At 42.9% G+C, this 20,863-nt stretch overlaps 1 protein-coding gene and 1 non-coding gene across 2 annotated transcripts; one reads left to right on the forward strand and one right to left on the reverse strand.

Annotated features, from left to right (window-relative positions):
* Positions 1–1,287: 1,287 nt before the first annotated feature.
* LOC105867708 (galectin-3) lies at positions 1,288–18,968 on the reverse strand. Its single transcript, XM_012758028.3, has 6 exons — positions 18,840–18,968; positions 10,589–10,610; positions 9,593–9,949; positions 7,275–7,363; positions 4,200–4,365; positions 1,288–1,591 (listed from the first exon to the last, which is right to left on the reverse strand). The coding sequence occupies exons 2-6, from the start codon at positions 10,604–10,606 to the stop codon at positions 1,436–1,438; spliced, it is 786 nt and encodes a 261-aa protein (XP_012613482.1). The 5' UTR covers positions 10,607–10,610; positions 18,840–18,968; the 3' UTR covers positions 1,288–1,435.
* Positions 3,786–3,893, forward strand: LOC142871644 (U6 spliceosomal RNA). The gene has a single exon (XR_012919876.1). It is a non-coding gene; the product is annotated as a U6 spliceosomal RNA (small nuclear RNA).
* Positions 18,969–20,863: the final 1,895 nt, after the last annotated feature.

The following is a 20,863-nucleotide window of genomic DNA, read 5'->3' on the forward strand; positions in this document are numbered from 1 at the left end:
GCCATGAAACCTGTAACATTGGTATAAAGTAAACCAAGACTCACAGTCTATACAAAGCAATATGCAACACAATAAAAAACAATTGCCCCTCAAAAAATAAAGCAGATTAAAAATAAGACAATGTTAGTAAATGTGATTTTTGTGGGTAGGTTTAATAAAATGTACCACTGAATCATTTATACAAATTTCAGCTATTAAGATATTCATGGGCCCTGAGCCCATAAGCCCTAACATGTGTATTTTTTTTCCTGTATGGCTTGTTTGAATTATTCATCTAAGTAATGTACTCAAACTGGCTTAACAATAAGGAAATTTATTTCATGAGTTACCAGGGTGATTCCAGGCTCTTTACAATCAACAGCTCAATGATGCCATCAAAGTCCAACATTCTATCCAAAGTTCATTCTGTTATTGGTGTTGGCTTCTCCAGAAAGGCTGGGTCCTGTTAGGGTCATAAGATGGCTACTAGTGGCAATCAGAGCTACGTCTTTCCCTTTGGACTGGTTAAGCCAACTAATACCATTTACCATCTGCAGGTCAATGAAGCAGCAGGGGATTGGCTTAAATTAATCAGGATTCCCTATTGAATGTAGGATCATACCTGAAAAAAAAACACCAATGTCTCCTATAACTAGATAATGTTCATGAGCTGTTAGACTCTAGAATTATGAGGTATTAGGAAAATCTAAAGAGACAAATTGAAACAAAACTGCTTGGTAGAAAAAGAGTCTTTCCAAAGTAGAAAAAAAGGAATTTCCATTTATTGAGGACCTACATTTATTGAGGACAGCCCTTTACAAATAATATTTTACTTAATGTTACAATAACCCTGCAAGAGATGTACGAGTTCTATAGAAAGGGGACTAAGGCTCAAAGGATTTAAGCAGGAGTGTAAATTTTGTGTAAACCAAGTTCTCTCTTCTCCAAAGCTATGTTCTTCCATTTAATCATATAAGTAGGTAACAGACAAGACCAGAATGTTAGGGTGAGGAATTTACATAGTTTTTGAAATGTGATGTGCTGCCCAAATCCCTCTTTAGGGCCAAAAAAATTTAATCCTTCAGCTGCTGAAAGTACTCCTGGCAGACAGCCCTCAGCTGTCATTCCATGAGTATTGTGCTGCCTCAGCCGAAGAGAGCCACTTTACCCAAGGTCACACCATTTCCCAGGTATCCTGTATTCAGTATATCCTGTATTGCAGTATTAATATTGCTACATATTTCTTTTTCCATTGTGCATTATCTAGAATAAACTGCTCTAATTAAATAACATAAAGACAGGTAACTCTTAGCTTAAGAATATTTATTAAATGGATGACTTACAAGGATATTGATGAATAAATGTAAAATTTTTCTCTCAGTGAACATGAAGCTTTTACGTGTATAAGGTTTAGGTTCAATTTTATTTTTTAAAAAACGTTGCTGCCCATTTCAGATTATATCATAGCGTGTGAGGCACTGGTGAGGTTTATGTCACCAGAGATGCCCAGTTGTTTGATCTCCTGGAGATGTTTCATCCGATGATTGTACTGCAACAAGTGAGCATCATTGACTGCAACCTTGAAGTGGTCAGGTTCAACCAGTATTTGTATCTGAAAGAGCACATATACAAACTGTTATGTGAGGTACTGCACAGGTTAACTCAATTTAGCCATTCTACTACATCTACGTATTTTAAAAAATGTTGTATACGATAGAAACATACAATGTTTATTTGTCAATTTAAATAGGAAAAAAAAGAAATGCCCATTAATTTCAAACCAGTCTGGCCTGAGCTCAGGATGCAAACATTCCATCTTATTTTTTTGTTTTGTTTTCATTTTTGTTTTTTTGAGACAGAGTCTCACTATGTTGCCCAGGCTAGAGTGAGTGCCGTGGCATCAGTCTAGCTCACAGCAACCTCAAACTCCTGGGCTCAAGTGATCCTCCTGCCTCAGCCTCCCAAGTAGCTGGGACTACAGGCATGGGCCACCATGCCCAGCTAATTTTTTCTATATATATTAGTTGGCCAATTAATTTCTTTCTATAGTCAAAACGGGGTCTCGCTCTTGCTCAGGTTCATTTCGAACTCCTGACCTTGAGCAATCCGCCCGCCTGGACTTCCCAGAGTGCTAGGATTACAGGCGTGAGCCACCGCACCCCGCCAACATTCCATCTTTATCAGCGTTTGTGGAACTGAGTAATATCCAGAGAAAGTAACTTAACAAAAATAAACTCTAGATTATTCAAATATTTAAACAAAAAAAGATGAAGCAACAAAATTATTAGAATACATGTAAATGAAGCCATTAAGGAAAAGGTTAATAATTTGCCTACATAATAATTTGTATGGCCTAAAATATCTTAAGGTAAAAATTAAAATAAACACTAAAGGAGGATTCCCTGAGTGGCAAATGTTACAGAGACTGATAATAATCAGGTTTGGGGCCAGGCATGGTGGTCTATGCCTGTAATCCCTGCATTTTGGGAGGCTAAGGTGGGAGAATCACTAGAGCCCAGGAGTTGGAGACCAACCTGGACAACACTGCAAGAACCTATCTCTTAAAAAAAATATTAGTGTGGGCCGGGCGCAGTGGCTCACACCTGTAATCCTAGCACTCTGGGAGGCCGAGGCGGGCGGATTGCTCAAGGTCAGGAGTTCAAAACCAGCCTGAGCAAGAGAGAGACACCGTCTCTATTATAAATAGAAATTAATTGGCCAACTAATACATACAGAAAAAATTAGCCGGGCATAGTGGTGCATGCTTATAGTCCGAGCTACTCGGGAGGCTGGGGCAGTAGAATTGCTTGAGCCCAGGAGTTTGAGGTTGCTGTGAGCTAGGCTGATGCCACGGCACTCGCTCTAGCCTGGGCAACAAAGCTAGACTCTGTCTCAAAAAAATATATATTAGTGTGGCATGGTGGCTTGCACCTGTCATTCCAATTATTCAGGAGGCCTAGGTGGGAGGATTACTTGAGGGCAGGAGTTTGATGCTGCAGTTAGCTATGATTATGCCACTGCATTCCAGCCTGGATGACAGAGTGAGACCCTATCTGAAAGAAAGAAAATTTTCTAAAAAATCAGGTTTGGCAAGGGTAGGGGAGATAGACTCTTCCAATAGTTGGAAGATGACTACTGGAAACAGCAATTTGGCAATATTTTATCTAAATTTTAAACATGTATATTCTTTGAGGCAAAGATTCCTAGAAGATTTGTTCTAGGAAGCAAAGATTTATAAGGATGGTTATTATAATATTTTAATAAAATAAATCCAGGTTATTTGTTTAGAGTATTTCTATATCCAAATTTTTATCAGTAGGGTACTTATTAAATTATCACATATCTAAAAATGAAATGCTATTAATAATATTCTGATATGGAAAAATGTCCACCAAATGTAGAATATGGTCCTTATTTGTCCCTGCCCTTGAGGAGGTTACAGTCAGTTGTTTTTATTGACTACTCTATAGTCAATCCTAACTGAATGCTGCGCACCTAATAATGTTTGTTGAAGTAGTGCTTAAAAATAAAAGTGTGTTGTGTGTCAGAAAATACCAGGAAGATACTCATCGAATTGTAACTTTTGTTAAAATGGGGAAAGGGATAAAGGATGGGAGGCTTTTGCGATAATTAAAAAATCTATTAAGTCTTTCTTTTCATAAAACAAACAATTTTATAATTTAAAAAATTTAGTTTATACAACTGTATTAACTCCCCTTAAAAAAAAAAATTTAGTTTTGATTGCCATGCCAACTATGTTGTTTTAAGGAACAAAGTCTCTTTATATCATAAAGATTTTCTGCCTAGTGCTCGCTTCGGCAGCACCTTATACTAAAATTGGAACAATACAGAGAAGATTAGCATGGCCCCTGTGCAAAGATGACATGCAAATTTCATATTTTAATAAAAAATATCATATACCATTTAAAAAGACTTTCTGCCTATTTTATTAAAGATGATTTTTTTTCATTTCTAGGAAAGCTTAAACTCAGAGGGGTGGCAACAGGGATGATGGTGAGGTGGGTGCCTGAAAGGAATTGGGGAGTGTGCCACTCCTGGCCGTGTTCTCAGCCTGCTGTGCCTGGTTTCCTGGGGTGGGGAGGAGATATACTGGTTAGGTGCCCCAGGATGATAAAAATTCATTTCAAGTGCATTGTGGTTTTAGAGTGATTGCCCACAAAAAATACACATTGTCAATATATAATAGTAGCAATACTTACTTTAAATGGTTTACCACTTTCAAATGGGAAAACCATCTGCCTTTCTTCCTTTCCCCAGGTATTATCCACCTTTGTATTGCAAACAATGACTCTCCTGTTGTCCTCATTGAAGCGTGGGTTGAAGTGGAAGGCAACATCATTTCCTCTCTTGAAATCTAAGGCAATTCTGTTTTAAGCCAAAGACCAGAGTTAATAAAATAATTAAAGTTGTATTCTTACATCAAGTGAAGAACATAATATTCTAAAAAGCAAATAAGGCCGGGCGCTGTGGCTCACGCCTGTAATCCTAGCTCTTGGGAGGCCGAGGCGGGCGGATTGCTCAAGGTCAGGAGTTCAAAACCAGCCTGAGCAAGAGCGAGACCCCGTCTCTACTACAAATAGAAAGAAATTAATTGGCCAACTGATATATATATAAAAAATTAGCCGGGCATGGTGGCGCATGCCTGTAGTCCCAGCTACCCGGGAGGCTGAGGCAGAAGGATCACTCGAGCCCAGGAGTTTGAGGTTGCTGTGAGCTAGGCTGACGCCATGGCACTCACTCTAGCCTGGGCAACAAAGCGAGACTCTGTCTCAAAAAAAAAAAAAATAATAAAAATAAAAAAAAAATAAAAAGCAAATAATTTCATAATACAGCATATAGAAAAATTTTCTGAACAGAAAGTAAACCAGAGAATGGGTTCAAACTGGAAAGTATACTAGGCCCAATATTGTGTCCTACCATAGAATCTGAAGGTGAGCAAGACACTATGTGTTGAATTTTTTTGCCTCGTTGTCTTTGATCACATCATTCCACTCAGCTGGGCAAATGCCCTCATTACAGACTCTACTTATGAAAACCCTTCAAGGTTTTTTTTACAGAGGTTTTTTTATTGAGCCTACTTTAAGGATACTTTATGTCTTACTATAGATAACGGTTATCTCTTTCCTGCCCTGCCAGGTTGCTTTTAAGACCTCTTAAAAGCTAGCCAGCTATATAACTAAGAGCTATCAAATACCTGGCTTCCTCATGCTTAACCAGAAACCTAGTTCCTCTAAAACATCAAGAATGAGATAATGCAGTTAATGTTCAGCATCCTGTTGCTAAGTTGTAGAGACATGACAATAAATGCGTTAAACATTCCATGATGTGAGATGGAACTAATGAAAGTACCATTTTAACTTTTTAACCTTGTTCCTTCTCAGATGTTAATACAAACACAAGTCCTCTTTGACTAACCCCATCCCTGAGTTTCTCAAAGTATGCTCCATAGAGCACTAACACCAGAATCAGCTGGCGTATTGTTTTAAAGCAAGGTCTACACTCCAGACTAACAATGATTGTATATTTTGATTCACCCAGCAATAGTCACGTTCAACTACAAGTGTAGTTTCCAATGATTAAATTCACAGGGAAAAATGGCAGTAGAATCTGTCTTTGACTACATATCTTTTGGCTATATTTCTCTTCATTGAAAAAGTAGATATTATCATCTCTGTCACCTGAAGCAATTTTTGTTTTTGAGTCAGAGTCTCACTTTGTTGTCTGGGCTAGAGTGCCATGGCTTCAGCCTAGCTCACAGCAACCTCAAACTCCTGGGCTCAAGCAATCCTCCTGCCTCAGCTTCCTGAGTAGCTGGGACTATAGGCATGTACCACTACACTTGGTTATTTTTTTTTTTTTTTCTTTTCTATTTTTAGTAGAGACAGGATCTCACTCTTGCTCGGGCTGGTCTCAAACTCCTGATCTCAAGCGATCCTCCTGCCTCAGCCTCCCAGAGTGCTAGAATTACAAGCATAAGCCACCACACCCAGCCCTTTAAGCACTTTTTCTTTTTTCATGCAATTCCTTATAGAATTTGCAGGACTAAGCAACAATGTTTTCAGCTTACTACTCTTAACCATATCAGGTTTTTATTTGTCACAGTCTCAGTCTCCATCTCTAGCATTATTTGAATTAAACTTTCCAGTGCAATGACCCTAATTAAGGCCAGGATACTGGTGTGGTTCTCTGTGTTAGGGGTTGTGGAGGAGAAGAGCAGATGTTAATGAATACTGACAAATCACGAGTGCTGTATGTACAGGGTAAGGTGTACAAAGTTCTACATTTTGTTGGGAGAAAGCATGCATATAGACAGAGGCAGAGGATATATATATTTCGTAATTTCCTGTGAGATGAGCTTTATTATGCAGGAGAGTACTGTGCTTAGAGAAGTTGGCTAGGCTATGTGGAAAGAAGGGTTGGCTCAGGGTGGTAAGCACCATGCAAAACCAGAGGAGGCTGGCTGGAGGTGCAGTGGATGGGCTATTCGTGTAAAATTGTCAGATCAGAAGCTGGTGACAGGATGTGGCTCCTGTTAATTCATCAGGAGCAAGGTGACAGACACAGAGGCGGTTTATGGATTCTTGAATAAACCTGTACATGGCTTGAATTTGTATGTTTTATGTACTGTCTATAAGACCCAGAGACATAGACCATGAATGGCTGCAGGAGCTTTAGTGGTTCCACTAACCTCAGGGACAGGCACACCAGATAGATTCAGGACATTCAGCCTCTTTGTATTATATGTAAGGACTGCATATCCAGTGGTGACAACCAGGGCAGGGTGTCCCAGGATAGCCATAAATAAATCCTCACCCCATCCTAGCCCACCTTGGCCAAATCAGTCAAAATGGCAAAGGCTGATTTATTTTGATGAACTTTTTTAGCTTGTAGAATTTCCTCAAATTCTTTAAGCAAATAGAGTCTACTCAGAAATCTGGGGTTCTCAGGCCTGCCACTTATCATATGTAGAACCTGAACCCCAGTTTTGCTGACAAATAGGAGATAGCAATTTTGCTCACCCAGCCTTCAACCATGAAATTTAACTTATAGAATACATACCAAAATATAGAATAGAATGTGTTACCATTTACTGTGACCCTAGCACTTAGATTATGTGGGAACATGTATCGATTTATGAGATAACCCCATATGAGAATATAGACAAGATTCTAAATATGAAATTTAAAAAATTGTATTGAAATTCAAAATAGGCTATTCTTTCTTCAAAACCCAATCAACAAAAATGTTAGGCTTGTTAATTTTGCTCTCTTTACCTGTTTGCATTGGGCTTCACTGTGCCCAGAATTGTTATCAGCATGCGAGGCATGACTCCTCCAGGCAAATGTAGGTCATAAGGCACAGTCTGGGAATAAACAAGTATGCATATATCAATAAGGAGTCGTGCTTTCTTGGGGAAAGAAAGAAAATGATGTTGCTGAAGTTCAATCACTATGAATACACGTCAAAAACACATAACGCTTGTTTAAGCCATCAGTCCAGACTCTCAGGCCATCTTGCTCAGGGCCTGGAGAGACTAGGCTACATACATGCACAAATAATAATAGAAAATAATGCTATCTGTTAATTGGTCCCCAAAACAGAAAATGATCTTTTGGAACACTGTAACTCTCATCCCTAGGGCCATCCCTATCTACGACTCATTTATGTAGACTTTTCTTTGAAAGGCTTAAGCTAGACCTTGCAGTCAACATTGACATTTTTGTGCCACTGCTAAGACCTTTGTCACACAACACACTTCACTGTGGTTACTCTGCTCCCTGAGGGTAGGCATTGTGTCACATCTGAGGCTTCTGGATTCTCATACGCTCTGGATGCTGTACTCACACAGCAACAGCAGAGTACTTTGTATGTGGCAGATAGTCAATATTTAGAGAATGAACACTTTTTAGTTAAAACTGTATAGTTCATTCCACAAATATTTATTGGCCATCTATGTTCAAGGTGCAGTGAATATCCCCAAAGCTCTACCTGTGGCCTCTTCACTTTCTTTTTATGTTTCCCCCTGTGTTCAAGTGTAACCCAAGTCTTTGATCTCCAGCCCTGATCTGCACTAGTCCTGTACTTCCTCCTATCTGAGTTTGCTACTAGTTCCTCAAATGCAACAGGTGTGAACTGGAATTGTCTCCCCTGCCCCTCCCCAATCAGTTCCCTTTCCTGAATTCCCAGTTTGGGCTAAAATTTTGCTGGTGCTCTAGTTGCCCCACCTAGAAAAGCCAGAGTCATTTCTGATTCGTAAGGGGTAATCACTAGCTCCTGGGGTTTTTTCTCTGCAATCTCTCTCACATCTGCCTGTTCCTTTCCATAGCCTTCAAGTCTCCCTCTGTCTGCAACTACCATATCTGGTCTAGGCCCAGCTCAATGCCACCCTCTTCCCCCAAGGCTTTCTCTGAGGTCTCCTCTCAACTGACCTAAAAGGAGATGACACTGCTTTGTGCCACCTTCTGTGTAGTCATGAAATGGTCTAATGCCACACTGTTTTTTTAAGCTCTTTCCTCGTATTTATATGTTGTCTCCAAACTAGTCTGAAAGGGAAGGATCTGGGACTGAGATGTGTCTGGATCCCCCACAGAGTTATGTTTTACATTTAGAATTCGCTTACTAAAATGGGTTTTAATTTGCATGAAAATTCACTCCTTAGGTCACAAATTATCTTTAGAAGGTTTTTTATTATTTTATTTTATCATATTATAAGGGTACAAATATTGTTAGGGTTACATATATTGCCCCTGCCATTCCTTCCCCTGCCCCCCGTTTAGAAGGTTTTTGAAAGCCAGATTACTTTGGTTCCTCCACAAGTTCACTCAATGACTCTGAGCAAGTCATCTAACTTCTCTATTGCCCCATTTCCTCATGTGGAAAAGGAGAATAGTAACACTATCTTATGGAGCGGTAGTGGGGTTAAATGAGATAATCCAGGTAGAGGCATACTGCTAGCACATGTTATGTACTCAGAAAAGTGTTTGTTAAGAATAACCAAAACTTGGCTGGGCGAGGTAGCTCACGTGGCTGTAATCCTAGCACTCTGGGAGGCCGAGGCAGGCGGATTGCTCGAAGTCAGAAGTTTGAAACCAGCCTGAGCAAGAGCGAGACCCCGTCTCTACTATAAATAGAAAGAAATTAACTGGGCAACTAATATATGTAGAAAAAATTAGCTGGGCATGGTGGCGCATGCCTGTAGTCCCGGCTGAGGCAGGAGGATTGCTTGAGCCCAGGAGTTTGAGGTTTCTGTGAGCTAGGCTGACGCCACGACACTCACTTCTAGCCTGGGCAACAAAAAGTGAGACTCTGTCTTCAAAAAAAAAAAAAAAAGAATAATCAAAACTTTCCCCCATTACTACAATCTTAACTTCATTTCTATTACGGCAGCTTTATCAATGCCTTCACAAGATACATTACCTTCTCTCTTTTAATTTGCACACACAATAAACTCAATATGAACACTTATTTTTTTTCTATTGGGCCAACATACACCCATGGCTGGTCCTTGAAGTGGCTCTAAGTGGCTTCTTTAAAGCTATGGGTCTCCCTGAAGCCCTCTGTGCACCAAGTACATGAAAAGATTCCATCTTACCAGTGGTCCAGCAGGGCTGCCATAGGGGCCAGCAGCAGGGTAGGCTCCTGGAGCACTGGGCTGTGCAGGAGGTGGGTAGGCCCCAGGCCCTCCTGGTTGCCCCGGGTAGCCTCCAGGTGCAGGTGGTCCAGGATAAGCTCCAGGTGCTGTAGGGCCAGGGTAGGCACCAGGAGGCCCCTGCCCAGGATAAGCCCCTGGGGGTGCCTGCCCAGGATAAGCCCCTGGGGGTGCCTGCCCAGGGTAGGCCCCAGGATAGGAGGCACCTGGGTAGCCCCCTGCCCCAGGAGGTGGGTTCCCCCATGAGCCAGGCCATCCTTGAGGGTTTGGCTTTCCAGACCCAGATAAGGCATCATTAAGCTGGAAAGAAAGACATAAGCAATTACAAGATAGAAAACATTCACAAAAACAGAATTTTCAGGAAAACAGAAATATATGTTCTAAGAAACAGAGGAATATGATGAAGGTATGAAATTCATATCAGTAAGCATTAATCCACCAAATAATAGTTTTGACTAAAGTTAGACTTTGGGATTACATATGCTTTTTCATGTTATTCTTGCCGCCCATCATCTCAGATCCTGGGGATGCATTTTTGTAACTTGCTCAAGTCAGGAGCTACCTCTCCTCTACCTTCAGCACACACTTTCTACTCAACATGGGAAAAACAATCACAAACATCGGGACGCTCACATTGCATGTCTCTTCCTGCTGCTCAGAGGATATCTTAGCTCCTGCCAGCAGAGTTCACTCTTTTCTGTTCTGGGCCTTTTGCTGAAAGGGTTACTGTCAGGAAGCCCTAGGCCTCTCTCTGCCTGGCTTCCTTCTCAAATCTGCTGCTTGAAACAAGGCTCCAGCTAACAAGCCCTCAATTCAACAAGTGAAACCAAAGGAAGCTATGCAGTGGGAAAGGGAAAGCTGTGATAAAAACAAGACCCCCAACCCCTCAACATATGTGTGATGTATCTGAGGGGAAGAAAACAAACAGAAAACACTTACCGAAAAACTGTCTGCCATTTTCCTGAGGGGAAAAAAAGAGAGAGAGATTATCATTTGGTCCTGAAAGATTTCACTTAAATTGAGCATCACCACTATTTCATTGGACAGTTCTAGTCAATCTACAGGCATTAATGCCTAAGTCAATCCTGTGGAACCATAAAAACAACTCACCAAGGGGTGGTGATGCTTTCTAGCTAGGTTACCAAACTCTATTTAACTCATGAATTTCAACTTTGATCACACCAGCCTGTGTTCTGAATCTCGAGAGTAAGAGGCCATACAATGCATCAGGGAGGAGGAGGAGGAGGAAAATGTTCTGCCCCCTTCCTAGGTAAGAAATATAAACAATCATGGTTTATCTTTGGCTCTCCCTCACCTGCCTTCCTGCACTCTTTCCACAACCTTTACCAAGGGCTTGGTGTGTTAGTATTGCCCACCTCCCCTCTGTTTGTGAAGAGCCGCACTCAGGTTTGTGAAGGAAAGCGGTGTTGACTGACTCCTGCTGAGATAGGAAAGGCAAGGACCTCCAGACATAGCTGCTGCTCCATTATTTATTCCTACATTTACACACAGTTATGCCTTCTCTGGGCCAGGTGGTTTGTCAGCTCCTGTTCGGGTGTAAAGATAAACAGATCTGTATGGTCAAAGGGCCCACAGTCCAGCAGGGCAGCTGCTGCAGGGGCTCCTGTGGCGAAGGAAGGAGGGCAGCTTCTGGCTTCTGCTTCCTAAGCTCAGGATCACCTATGCTATGGCCAAAATTACCTTCACCTTGAAATGATCAGAATCTCTTTCTCCTTGATTTGTCCATTTGTGACATTTACTCAGTAATTTTAAACAATGGCATTGCCCCCAAGGGGTCCAATAAGTATCAACTACTTGATAGGTTCTAAAAATGCAAAATATTAAATTTCATAAAAACTCAAACAGGCAGAGTTACTGCTAGGACTTACTCTGTGCATCATTTACACACAGCAGATATACGGATTTAGTATCACTTATTTGAAATGCTTAGGAACAGAAGTGCTTTGGATCTCAATATTTTTTTTTAATTTTGGTATATTGGCATATACCTAGTTAAGCATTCCTAAATCTGAAAATCCAAAATGCTCCAAAGAGCATTTCTTCTCTTTTTTTTTTTTTTTTTTTTCTTTTTTTGCACGTTTTTACAGGAGAGATTTTTTTTTTTTTTTTTTTTTTTTTTTTGAGACAGAGTCTTGCTCTGTTGCCCAGGCTAGAGTGCCATGGTGTCAGCCTAGCTCATAGCAACCTCAAACTCCTGGGCTCAAGAGATCCTCCTGCCTCAGCCTCCCGAGTAGCTGGGACTACAGGCATGCGCCACCATGCCCAGCTAATATTTTTCTATTTTTTAGTTATTTTTTTCTATTTTTAGTAGAGCCAGCATCTTGCTCTCGTTGACGCTAGTCTTGAACTCCTAAGCTCAAGTGATCTTCCCACCTTGGCCTCCCAGAATGCTAGGATTACAGGCGTAAGCCACTGCACCAGAATATTGCTCTGTCGTCCCAGCTAGAGTGCAGTGGTATCATCACAGCTCACAGCAACCTCAAACTCCTGGGCTCAAGTGATCCCCCTGCCTCAGCTCCCCAAGTAATTGAGACTATAGGTGTGTGCCACCAAGCCTGGCTAATGTTTTCTATTTTTAATTTTTTTTTTTTTTTGAGACACAGTCTCACTCTGTTGCCCAGGCTAGATTGCCATGGCAACACCTAGCTCACAGCAACCTCAAACTCCTGGGCTCAAGCAATCTTCCTGCCTCAGTCTCCCGAATAGCTGGGACTACAGGCATGTGCCATCAGGCCCAGCTAATTTTTATTTGGCCAATTAATTTCTTTCTATTTTTAGTAGAGACAGGGTCTCGCTCTGGCTCAGGCTGGTTTCGAACTCCTGACCTTGAGTGGTCCTCTGGCCTCGGCCTCTCAAAGTGCTAGGATTACAGGCATGAGCCACTGCGCCCAGCCATTGTTTTTCTATTTTTAGTAGAGATGGGGTCTCACTGTTGCTCAGGCTGGTCTTGAACTCCTGGCCTTAAACAATCCGCCTAAACTCAGCCTTCCGGAGTGCTAGCATTACAGGTGTGAGCCACCACACCTGGCCTAAAGACCATTTCTTTAGAGCATAACTTTTGAGCATCATGTAGGCATGCAAAAAGTTTTAAATTTTTGAGCATTTCAGATTTTGAATTTTCGGATTAGGAATGCCCGACCTGTACTCTAATTCTGTATTATATCACAAACATTACCTTTGACTAAAATTTTTTTTTTTTTTGCACATCTCTTTTTTGACCTAGGCAATCTCAGACCTATTTGGAAGCAGTTAGGTTATGACCATGCCCATCTTCCAAGGTGGGGAACTGCTGGCAGTTTCACAGGGAAGTCACAGTGACTCCTGTGACTCCCAGAGCTTATGACACCTTCCATTCACTGTATTTCCTATAGTACTTGACTTTTTAAAGCAAAAGTAGGGGGTTCCCCAGTAGGAAACCATGCTGCTAATGCAGGCAAAACTCAAGAGAAAAGTTGTCATAGAAAAGGTAAAGAAAGGAAATTTCTTAAGAAAATCAAGCCTCTCTCATTTTGGATGTCAAGTAGGAAACAATCTTGAACTTCAGGGTGGGCAGAGAATTTAGGTCTGTGGATTACATATACCTCTTCCACCCCTGGGCAACATACCAAAGACCCAGCAATAACATTATAAACATTTTGACTTCTTTATAAATAAATATGCCCGTTGCATAGGAGCTTATTGTCAACCTCAGTACCATTGACACTTCAGGTCGCATATTATATCATGCATCGCTGTCCTGTGCATTGTAGGATGTTTAGCAGCATTTCTAGCTTCAATAAATAAGATGCCAGTAGTACACCACCCTCCAACTTATGACAACCAGAAATTTCTTCAGCTATTGCCAAATATCCCCTGGGAGCAAAATCATGCCTGGTTTAGGACTACCAGTCAAGCTAGTTAGCACACGTATCCCTACATAAATGTACAGACACAGGTCAATAAAAACAAAAAGTAGTTTCAATTCTTTAAACTAGCTAAATTTTTTTTATTTCAGCATATTATGGGGGTACAAATGTTAAGGTTACGTGTATTGCCCATGACCCCCCTCCCCCCTAAACTAGCTAAATTTGTACTCTTTGCCTTATAAAGTGTCTTAATATAACGCCAATCAAATTAAGATGTGTTTAAAGGCTGATTACAACCAAAAACTCACAGAGGGCATTTCTACAATTTAACATTTGTTCTTTTCAAAGCTCAAGCATGTTTATTTTCCAATGCAACCAAGTAAAATTTGAGAAACAAAGCAGATTTCACTGTATTTCCACTGTTTCACACAATGCTTTGTAGGACAATTTGGATTGTGTCTGGACACATTAGACAAGCCCACTAGAACACTACCACCTGGTATTTACGTGGTGCTTTTCAGTTTACAAAGCATTCTCACATGCCTTATCTATTCTAATTCTAATGACAATCTTATGAGAGTAACAAGACAAAATTAATAGTTCCCCATTATCGCCATTATTCGCAGTTCCCCATTATCTACAGTTTCAGTTACTCAAGGTCAATTGGGTTCTGAAAATATTAGATGGAAAATTCCAGAAATAAACAATTCATAATTTTTAAATTATGTGCCATTCTAAGAAGCATAATGAGGTCTTAGACTGTCCAGTCCAATCTGCCTAGGAGGTGAATCATCATCCCCTTTGTCCAGCATATACCTGCTGTAGATGTTCCCCCACCCATTACTCACTTAGTAGCAGGCTTGATTATCAGATACAAAAAATAGTACATATAGAGTTCAGTGCCATCTGGAGTTTCAGGCATCCACTGGGGCGTCTCAGTACACATCCCCTGAGGATAAAGGGGGTGGGGAGGCTACTGTATTCCCACCATAAAGCAGAGGAAACTGAGGCTCAAAAAACTAATGTGGTGGCTGACAGTCTTCCTGTCATTAGGAGATCAAGGATTAGAGCCCAAGTCTCCTGACTCCTAATTCAGGCTTATTCTACCCTAATATAAAACCTCACATTTTGAAATTTTAAAGTATAGTCCTTTGAAAGTGTTAATTACTACATTGAAAAAATTAATTCTCTGGCCTATTCATCCAGAACTACATAACATACTGAAATCGTAAACAAAAAACAAGATCAGGCCTGGCGCGGTGGCTCACGCCTGTAATCCTAGCACTCTGGGAAGCCGAGGCAGGAGGATTGCTCCAGGTCAGAAGTTTGAAACCAGCCTGAGCAAGAGCGAGACCCCGTCTCTACTATAAATAGAAAGAAACTAATTGGCCAACTAATACGTATATAGAAAAAATTAGCCAGGCATGGTGGCACATGCCTATAGTCCCAGCTACTTGGGAGGCTGAGGCAGCAGGATTGCTTGAGCCCATGAGTTTGAGGTTGCTGTGAGCTAGGCTGATGCCATGGCACTCACTCTAGCCTGGGCGACAAAGCAAGACTCTGTCTCAAAAAAAAAAAAAACAAGATCATGTTTTTGTCAGAAAACTAACTGGGTGACTCATTCAGTGCACGGTGATGTTGAATAAAGGATGCCATTTTGCACAGTCACTTTGCTAATTATAACCACATTTTAACCAATAATGTGTACTTTTCCAAATATTGGGTCTGCGCTGTTTTGATTATGTCAACTCCCAACCATCAAATTTCTTTTTTGAAAAGGGTTATAGACGATGCTCTTTTGAAAGCAACCTCAAAACTTTAGGGAAAACAAAAAAGACATCTACTCAGATAAATATCTTCCTTACTTGCCCGAAAAAAATTTTCCCCCTTTTCTGATGAGTAGTTTATAGAGAGACTCATACAAAATCAAATGTAAAAAATCTTCCAACTCTACAGATACTAGATATGTGAATTCCATCTTGGTATTCCCAGAATCGGAGGATTTTGAAGAGCCAGAATGAAATAGAAAAATGAAAACATTTCATCAAAGATAATCTAGAAAAATAATACCTGGGTCTCCACATTTGGAAACACCTACAGGAAATAGGTCTGTATAGCTTTAGAAAAAGGAATTTAAACATGAGTTAAAATGTAGACCATTTTAATTGACTATTAATTGGTAGCTTTTTTCTTTAATACAGAATAGCTATCCATTGCACTATACTATTCTACACCCACCAAGCAATCAATCCAGTTGTCTTGGTTCCCAGGAATACTTCTGAAATTTCTGCTCATACAGAGCCTGACCTTCACACAAGCTGTGATGGAAATTTCCTGAACTCCTGGGCACTACCCTACACTAGTCTCCAAAGAACACAAGACAGGCAGTCAACTTCCTGCCCTTACTGAAACATAGAGCAGGGCTTGAGGAAAGTCCTCTTTCCAAAGAAAAATTCAGTGATGCTCAGTTGGGATAAATAAGAGCAGTCCTTTTCTAAGATTTCTTTCTCATAGTTCCTTGGCATCAAGAAAGATAAAGTTACTTTGTGCCTCTCAGTTACTGATTTTTTCCCCTATGGAAAAGCTGAACAGCAGTCAAGAGAGAACACATGATACTTAGTCAGCAGCAAACTGGAAGTATACAGCAAACATTGCGTTAGCTGGCTCTTCAGTTACCCACTCAGAATTTAATGAGAAGAACCAGTTCAGGCACTAGACACAAAGAGCTACCCAGCTGTCTCCAATGGGAGCCTGCCTGTGTCCCAAACAATCACAGGAAAGAAAGATTATGTTTTAGTTTGGTTACCATGAATCTCAGATACGTAAGTTTATAAGCCAATTGCTATTTAAGGTCATCCTGAGATTCTCAAATTATACTATATGAATATAGGTCTCTGTTGCAATGAAGATTTAGAGTCTGGATAATAAGGGTTCTAGGCTAATAGGTACCTAAATTATAGATGAGATCAACATTGGCCTCTTGACGTCACTAGCAATAAGCAAAAAAACTTTCTAAAGCACCTATGCATATTTAGAGCACAGTTAACTATCATTGATTAAGGACCCCTCAAAAGAGCAAGACTCGCCTGCTCTACCGGAACACAACTAGCTTTGAGTAGCTTTGGGGATCAGTCCATAGAGCAGTACTCCTCTTCTGCATCTTTTTTTCTTCTTCCCGAGACAAAGTCTCACTATGTCACCTAGGCAAGAGAGCTGTGGCTCATCATTGCCCACTGCAGCCTCAAACTCCTGGCCTCAAGTGATCTTCCTGCTTCAGCCTTCTAGCACACGCCATAGTGCCTCGCTAATTTTTCTATTTTCAGTAGAGACGGGTTTCACTCTTTCTCAGGCTGGTCTCGAACTCCTGAGCTCAAGGGATCCTCCCGCTTCAGCATCCCAGAGTGCTAGGACTGATTACAGGTGTGAGCCACTGCACCTGGCCTCTCTTCTGTTTCTTATGTAACTTAGAGGCCTAACACTTCTAAGCTCTAAACAGGACCAACATCAAAGGACCAACATGATGTTGAAGGACCAACATCAAACTTCACCCCGGAATATGGAATACGTGCTGATTTAAATATAACCCCCAAATGTTATGAATTTAGGAAGCAGCTCCAGTCCCCTGAAGATCAAGGATAAAGCATGACCATTCTTGGAATGACAGACCCTACTCTAAGGATTCAAAGTCAATGTCTAAAAAGGAGACTGTTGCTATAGAGAAGTAAATTTTCATTATTAAAGTTTAACTTTTGTGGCTCACGTCTGTAATCCTAGCACTTTGGGAGGCCGAGGCGGGTGGATTGCTCAAGGTCAGGAGTTCGAAACCAGCCTGAGCGAGACCCCGTCTCTACCAAAAATAGAAAGAAATTAATTGACCAACTAAAAATATATATATACAAAAAATTAGCCGGGCATGGTGGCACATGCCTGTAGTCCCAGCTACTCGGGAGGCTGAGGCAGGAGGATCGCTTGAGCCCAGGAGATTGAGGTTGCTGTGAGCGAGGCTGACGCCATGGCACTCACTCTAGCCTGGGGCAACAAAGTGAGACTCTGTCTCAAAAAAAAAAAAAATGTTTAACTTTTATGAAAACACACAATTTCCTTCCATGAAAAGTTTATAAACCTGAGGCAAACAAATCAGAATTTTCAAAATTGATGAAATGCTCTGTGCCCAAGTGGTTAATTTGATCACCATCATTTTCTTCAGAATTGATTGAGCCTGTCTGCCATTCCTTCCCCAGAATCCTAGAAACAATGTACACTGAGGTCCAGGCGTCCTCATTGTCTGGCAACCCAACTCCCAGGAGTCGCTTTGCAAATATTCCACAGTATCTGGAATAGGAGTCGCCAACTTTAAGGGTTAGGCTGAAGCCTAAGTCACAGCCTCCACCCATGTGTCTCTAGCCCCCTGGCACTGAGCTCCTACTCTTCAGAGTGCAGTCGTTTTAGTGTTTCTTTCATCTGAGCAACGGATAACTCAGAACAAACCCTCAAATATGCTTTAAAAGCCCCAACCACACACCCAGGGCTCTGCACACTGGGACCAACATTCTGCCACACCTGACACTTCCTCAGCATAGACCTGAGATCATTATTGCCCCAGTTAGCCTGTCTGGGCAGAGATGAGCGCTTGATTTGCAAAAGCTTAGCGTTTGCAGTCTTTGCTAAGCCGGGCACATGCCACTCAGGCCTTGGGGCAGCCCCGTTTTCTGTGGGGTCAGCATTCAGAGGGCAGCTGCAGCCCCTGCCGCCGCTGGACCTGGTGAAAGAACTGGTTCGCGCTCCACAGCAAGGTCTCCAAACGAAGCCTCAACAGACGCCCCAAAGTGGCTGGGCCAGCCAAGTCATGGGTCCCAGAGGCACCCTACAGAGACCTCAGGAAGTACCCCTCAATTTCCCTCACCGCCCCCAGCCCCGCCGCATGTTCTGGGGAAGGGTGACCGCGTTCCTAATACCAAACTAGACTGGTGCTTGGTTTGGTTCGCGAGCCCATCCACCGTCCCCTCGCACCGGGACCTAGCCCGCCCGGAGGTGGCTCTTCGTGGGTTCGCGCCTACTCCGCGTCCCTGAAGCGCCGCTGGCAAGGGCGAGACGGCGGCTGCGCGGTGCCTGGCCCGGCTCCCGCAGGCAGACCCGACGTCCCGGGACGCGTCTGTCAGTCCTGTGAGGCGTCGCTAACTTTCCCGATCTCAGAACCCTCGAGAATCTCAGCCAGAGCTGCCTGCGGCCCGCACGCGCCCTCCGCCCGCGGGGGCCCGGACGCGGTCAGCCAAGCCTCTCCCGGGGCGCGCCGGCCCCCTCCCCCGTTCCCGGCTCCCGCTCACCACAGTCGGCGCGCGTCAACGGACGGCTGCTGGCGGGGTGTGCAGGCGCCGGCGGGTGCGGCTCTGCCCTCAAGTACGCCCGGCCCCGCCCGGCCCGCCTCCCCGGGGCGGGGCCGCGCCCCTGCCCGCCCGGCCGCTCCCGACCCGGCGGGCACAGCCCGCGCCGCCGCGGCAGGGGCGCCAGGGACGCTCCTGACTGGGGCCCGCGAGGGCGGCGCGCCCCTGCCGCCCCCTGCCGCCCCGGACGTGAGCTGTGGCCGCCTGCCCGCCGCCCTCTCCCCAGAGTCTCGGGATGACTTATGAGAGGAAGAGCCCCAGAGCCCGCGAGGCTGCTCCTACTGTGTGCCGCTTTGGGGCGCTGGGCGGGGCGTTACTTCCTTGCTTGTTTTAACCGCGTTTGCTTATTTTCTGCCTGAGTCGCAGCAGTCTCATCCCTTCTCCACTTACTTTACCCAAAGCCTTTCCCAGAAGTGCACAGTGACATGAGAGGTCCTTGTCAAGTGTTCTGAGGTGCTGGATGAGATGCTCCCATGGTCTTGTCCTCATATCCATCCCTTTCTGACTGTGCGGTGGGACACTTCTCTCAGACTGAAAGCCCTAAGTTGTTTTGCTGTTTTCTCCCCAAGGCACCCTCAGCATCTACCCAGCATTTGGTGCCTGGTAAGTTCTCAATATATATATAACATATATTTAACATATATGTTAAATGAATGAATGAATGAAAGAATTAAAAAAAAATGAATGAATGAATGAATCACTTCCTAGGAAGTCTGTTTTCTCAAAGGCTGGGGAGAGTCCTTCTAAGGAGGAAATAGTTAAATCTCAGCACCTTTGGTAAAGGCAGGAATAAGACAAATATGACTGCATGAAAGGTTGTTCCAACAAATAGCAGTGCTTGCAGGAGAGGTGCTATTCGTTTGGTAGCATTTAGCTGGGTAATGACTGAGTGAAATGGTTAAGGATGTCCAAGATGGATTTATTGAAAGTTCAGGTAATAATAATAACAGCTAATGTTCAAGAACTTATTAAGTGCCTGTACTATGCTTAATACTTTATATACATATATGGGGTAGGTATTTTTATTCCAATTTTAGAGATGAGAAAACATAGGCACAGAGAATTAGATATGACCAAGATCATAACATAGATCAAAGTTGAAAGTATATCAGTGTCCAAGAAATATGCCTTTGGAAATGGGATATTCAACTGACAGAGGAAAAAAAAAAAAAACGAAGGAAGGAAGGAAGAAAGGAAGGGAGAAAGGGAAGGCAGGCAGGCAGGCAAGGACATCAACAATAGGCCACTAAGAGTTGTTAGATTCAGCAAAAGGTGGTAGGGGTCATTCAGAAATGGGAAGAATAACTGCCCACAAGGTGCAATTATCTGTGGAAGAACTGAGGAGCTGAGTTGTTCTTTGAACTCTAACGTTGCAATGCTGAGGAACAGTTTCTTTTCCCAAACTCGGGTTCTGTGTCTGGCTGCTAGCATATGTGAGAGAAGCCTGTGTCTGCTAGAACTGATATGTCTGGGAGTTGGTGGGTTTTTGGCTGGAGGAGGAAGGGATTTGGTGCCAGAGAATGGAGTAAGAACAAAGGACCAGGGAAGGGATGTCATAACCAATCTTGGTCTAGCCTCTTTTCCTGCATTGGAGCCCCGGGGAGAGCAGAATGGAGCTATCTTTGTGAACAGCTTTGAGAGAAGCTGCATTTAGGCCTCAGTGGCAAAATAAGCCCTTAGGTGTGAGGCAGCCCTTCTTCTCCCTTCTGCACACAGGCCATGGTTGTGCTGGCTCTTGGCAGACTTCCAGATGTTAGCACTCTTACCAGGGAGGACAGCTGGCAGTGCCACTAGGAGGTTCCCTCAAATAGGTAACGAACATTTCCCAAGGGGTGTGGAAGCAGAGGAGCAGGGACATGGCAGACATTGCAGCTGACACACTTGTTTGTTAGCACAGAGAGGCTCCGCTTAGGCCACTGGGGCAGGGTGCACACTGAGCAGGAGAGGGGCTGGGGAGGGACCCTGCT

This window comes from Microcebus murinus, chromosome 6 (assembly GCF_040939455.1).
Source record: "Microcebus murinus isolate Inina chromosome 6, M.murinus_Inina_mat1.0, whole genome shotgun sequence".
NCBI classification, from domain to species: domain Eukaryota; kingdom Metazoa; phylum Chordata; class Mammalia; order Primates; family Cheirogaleidae; genus Microcebus; species Microcebus murinus.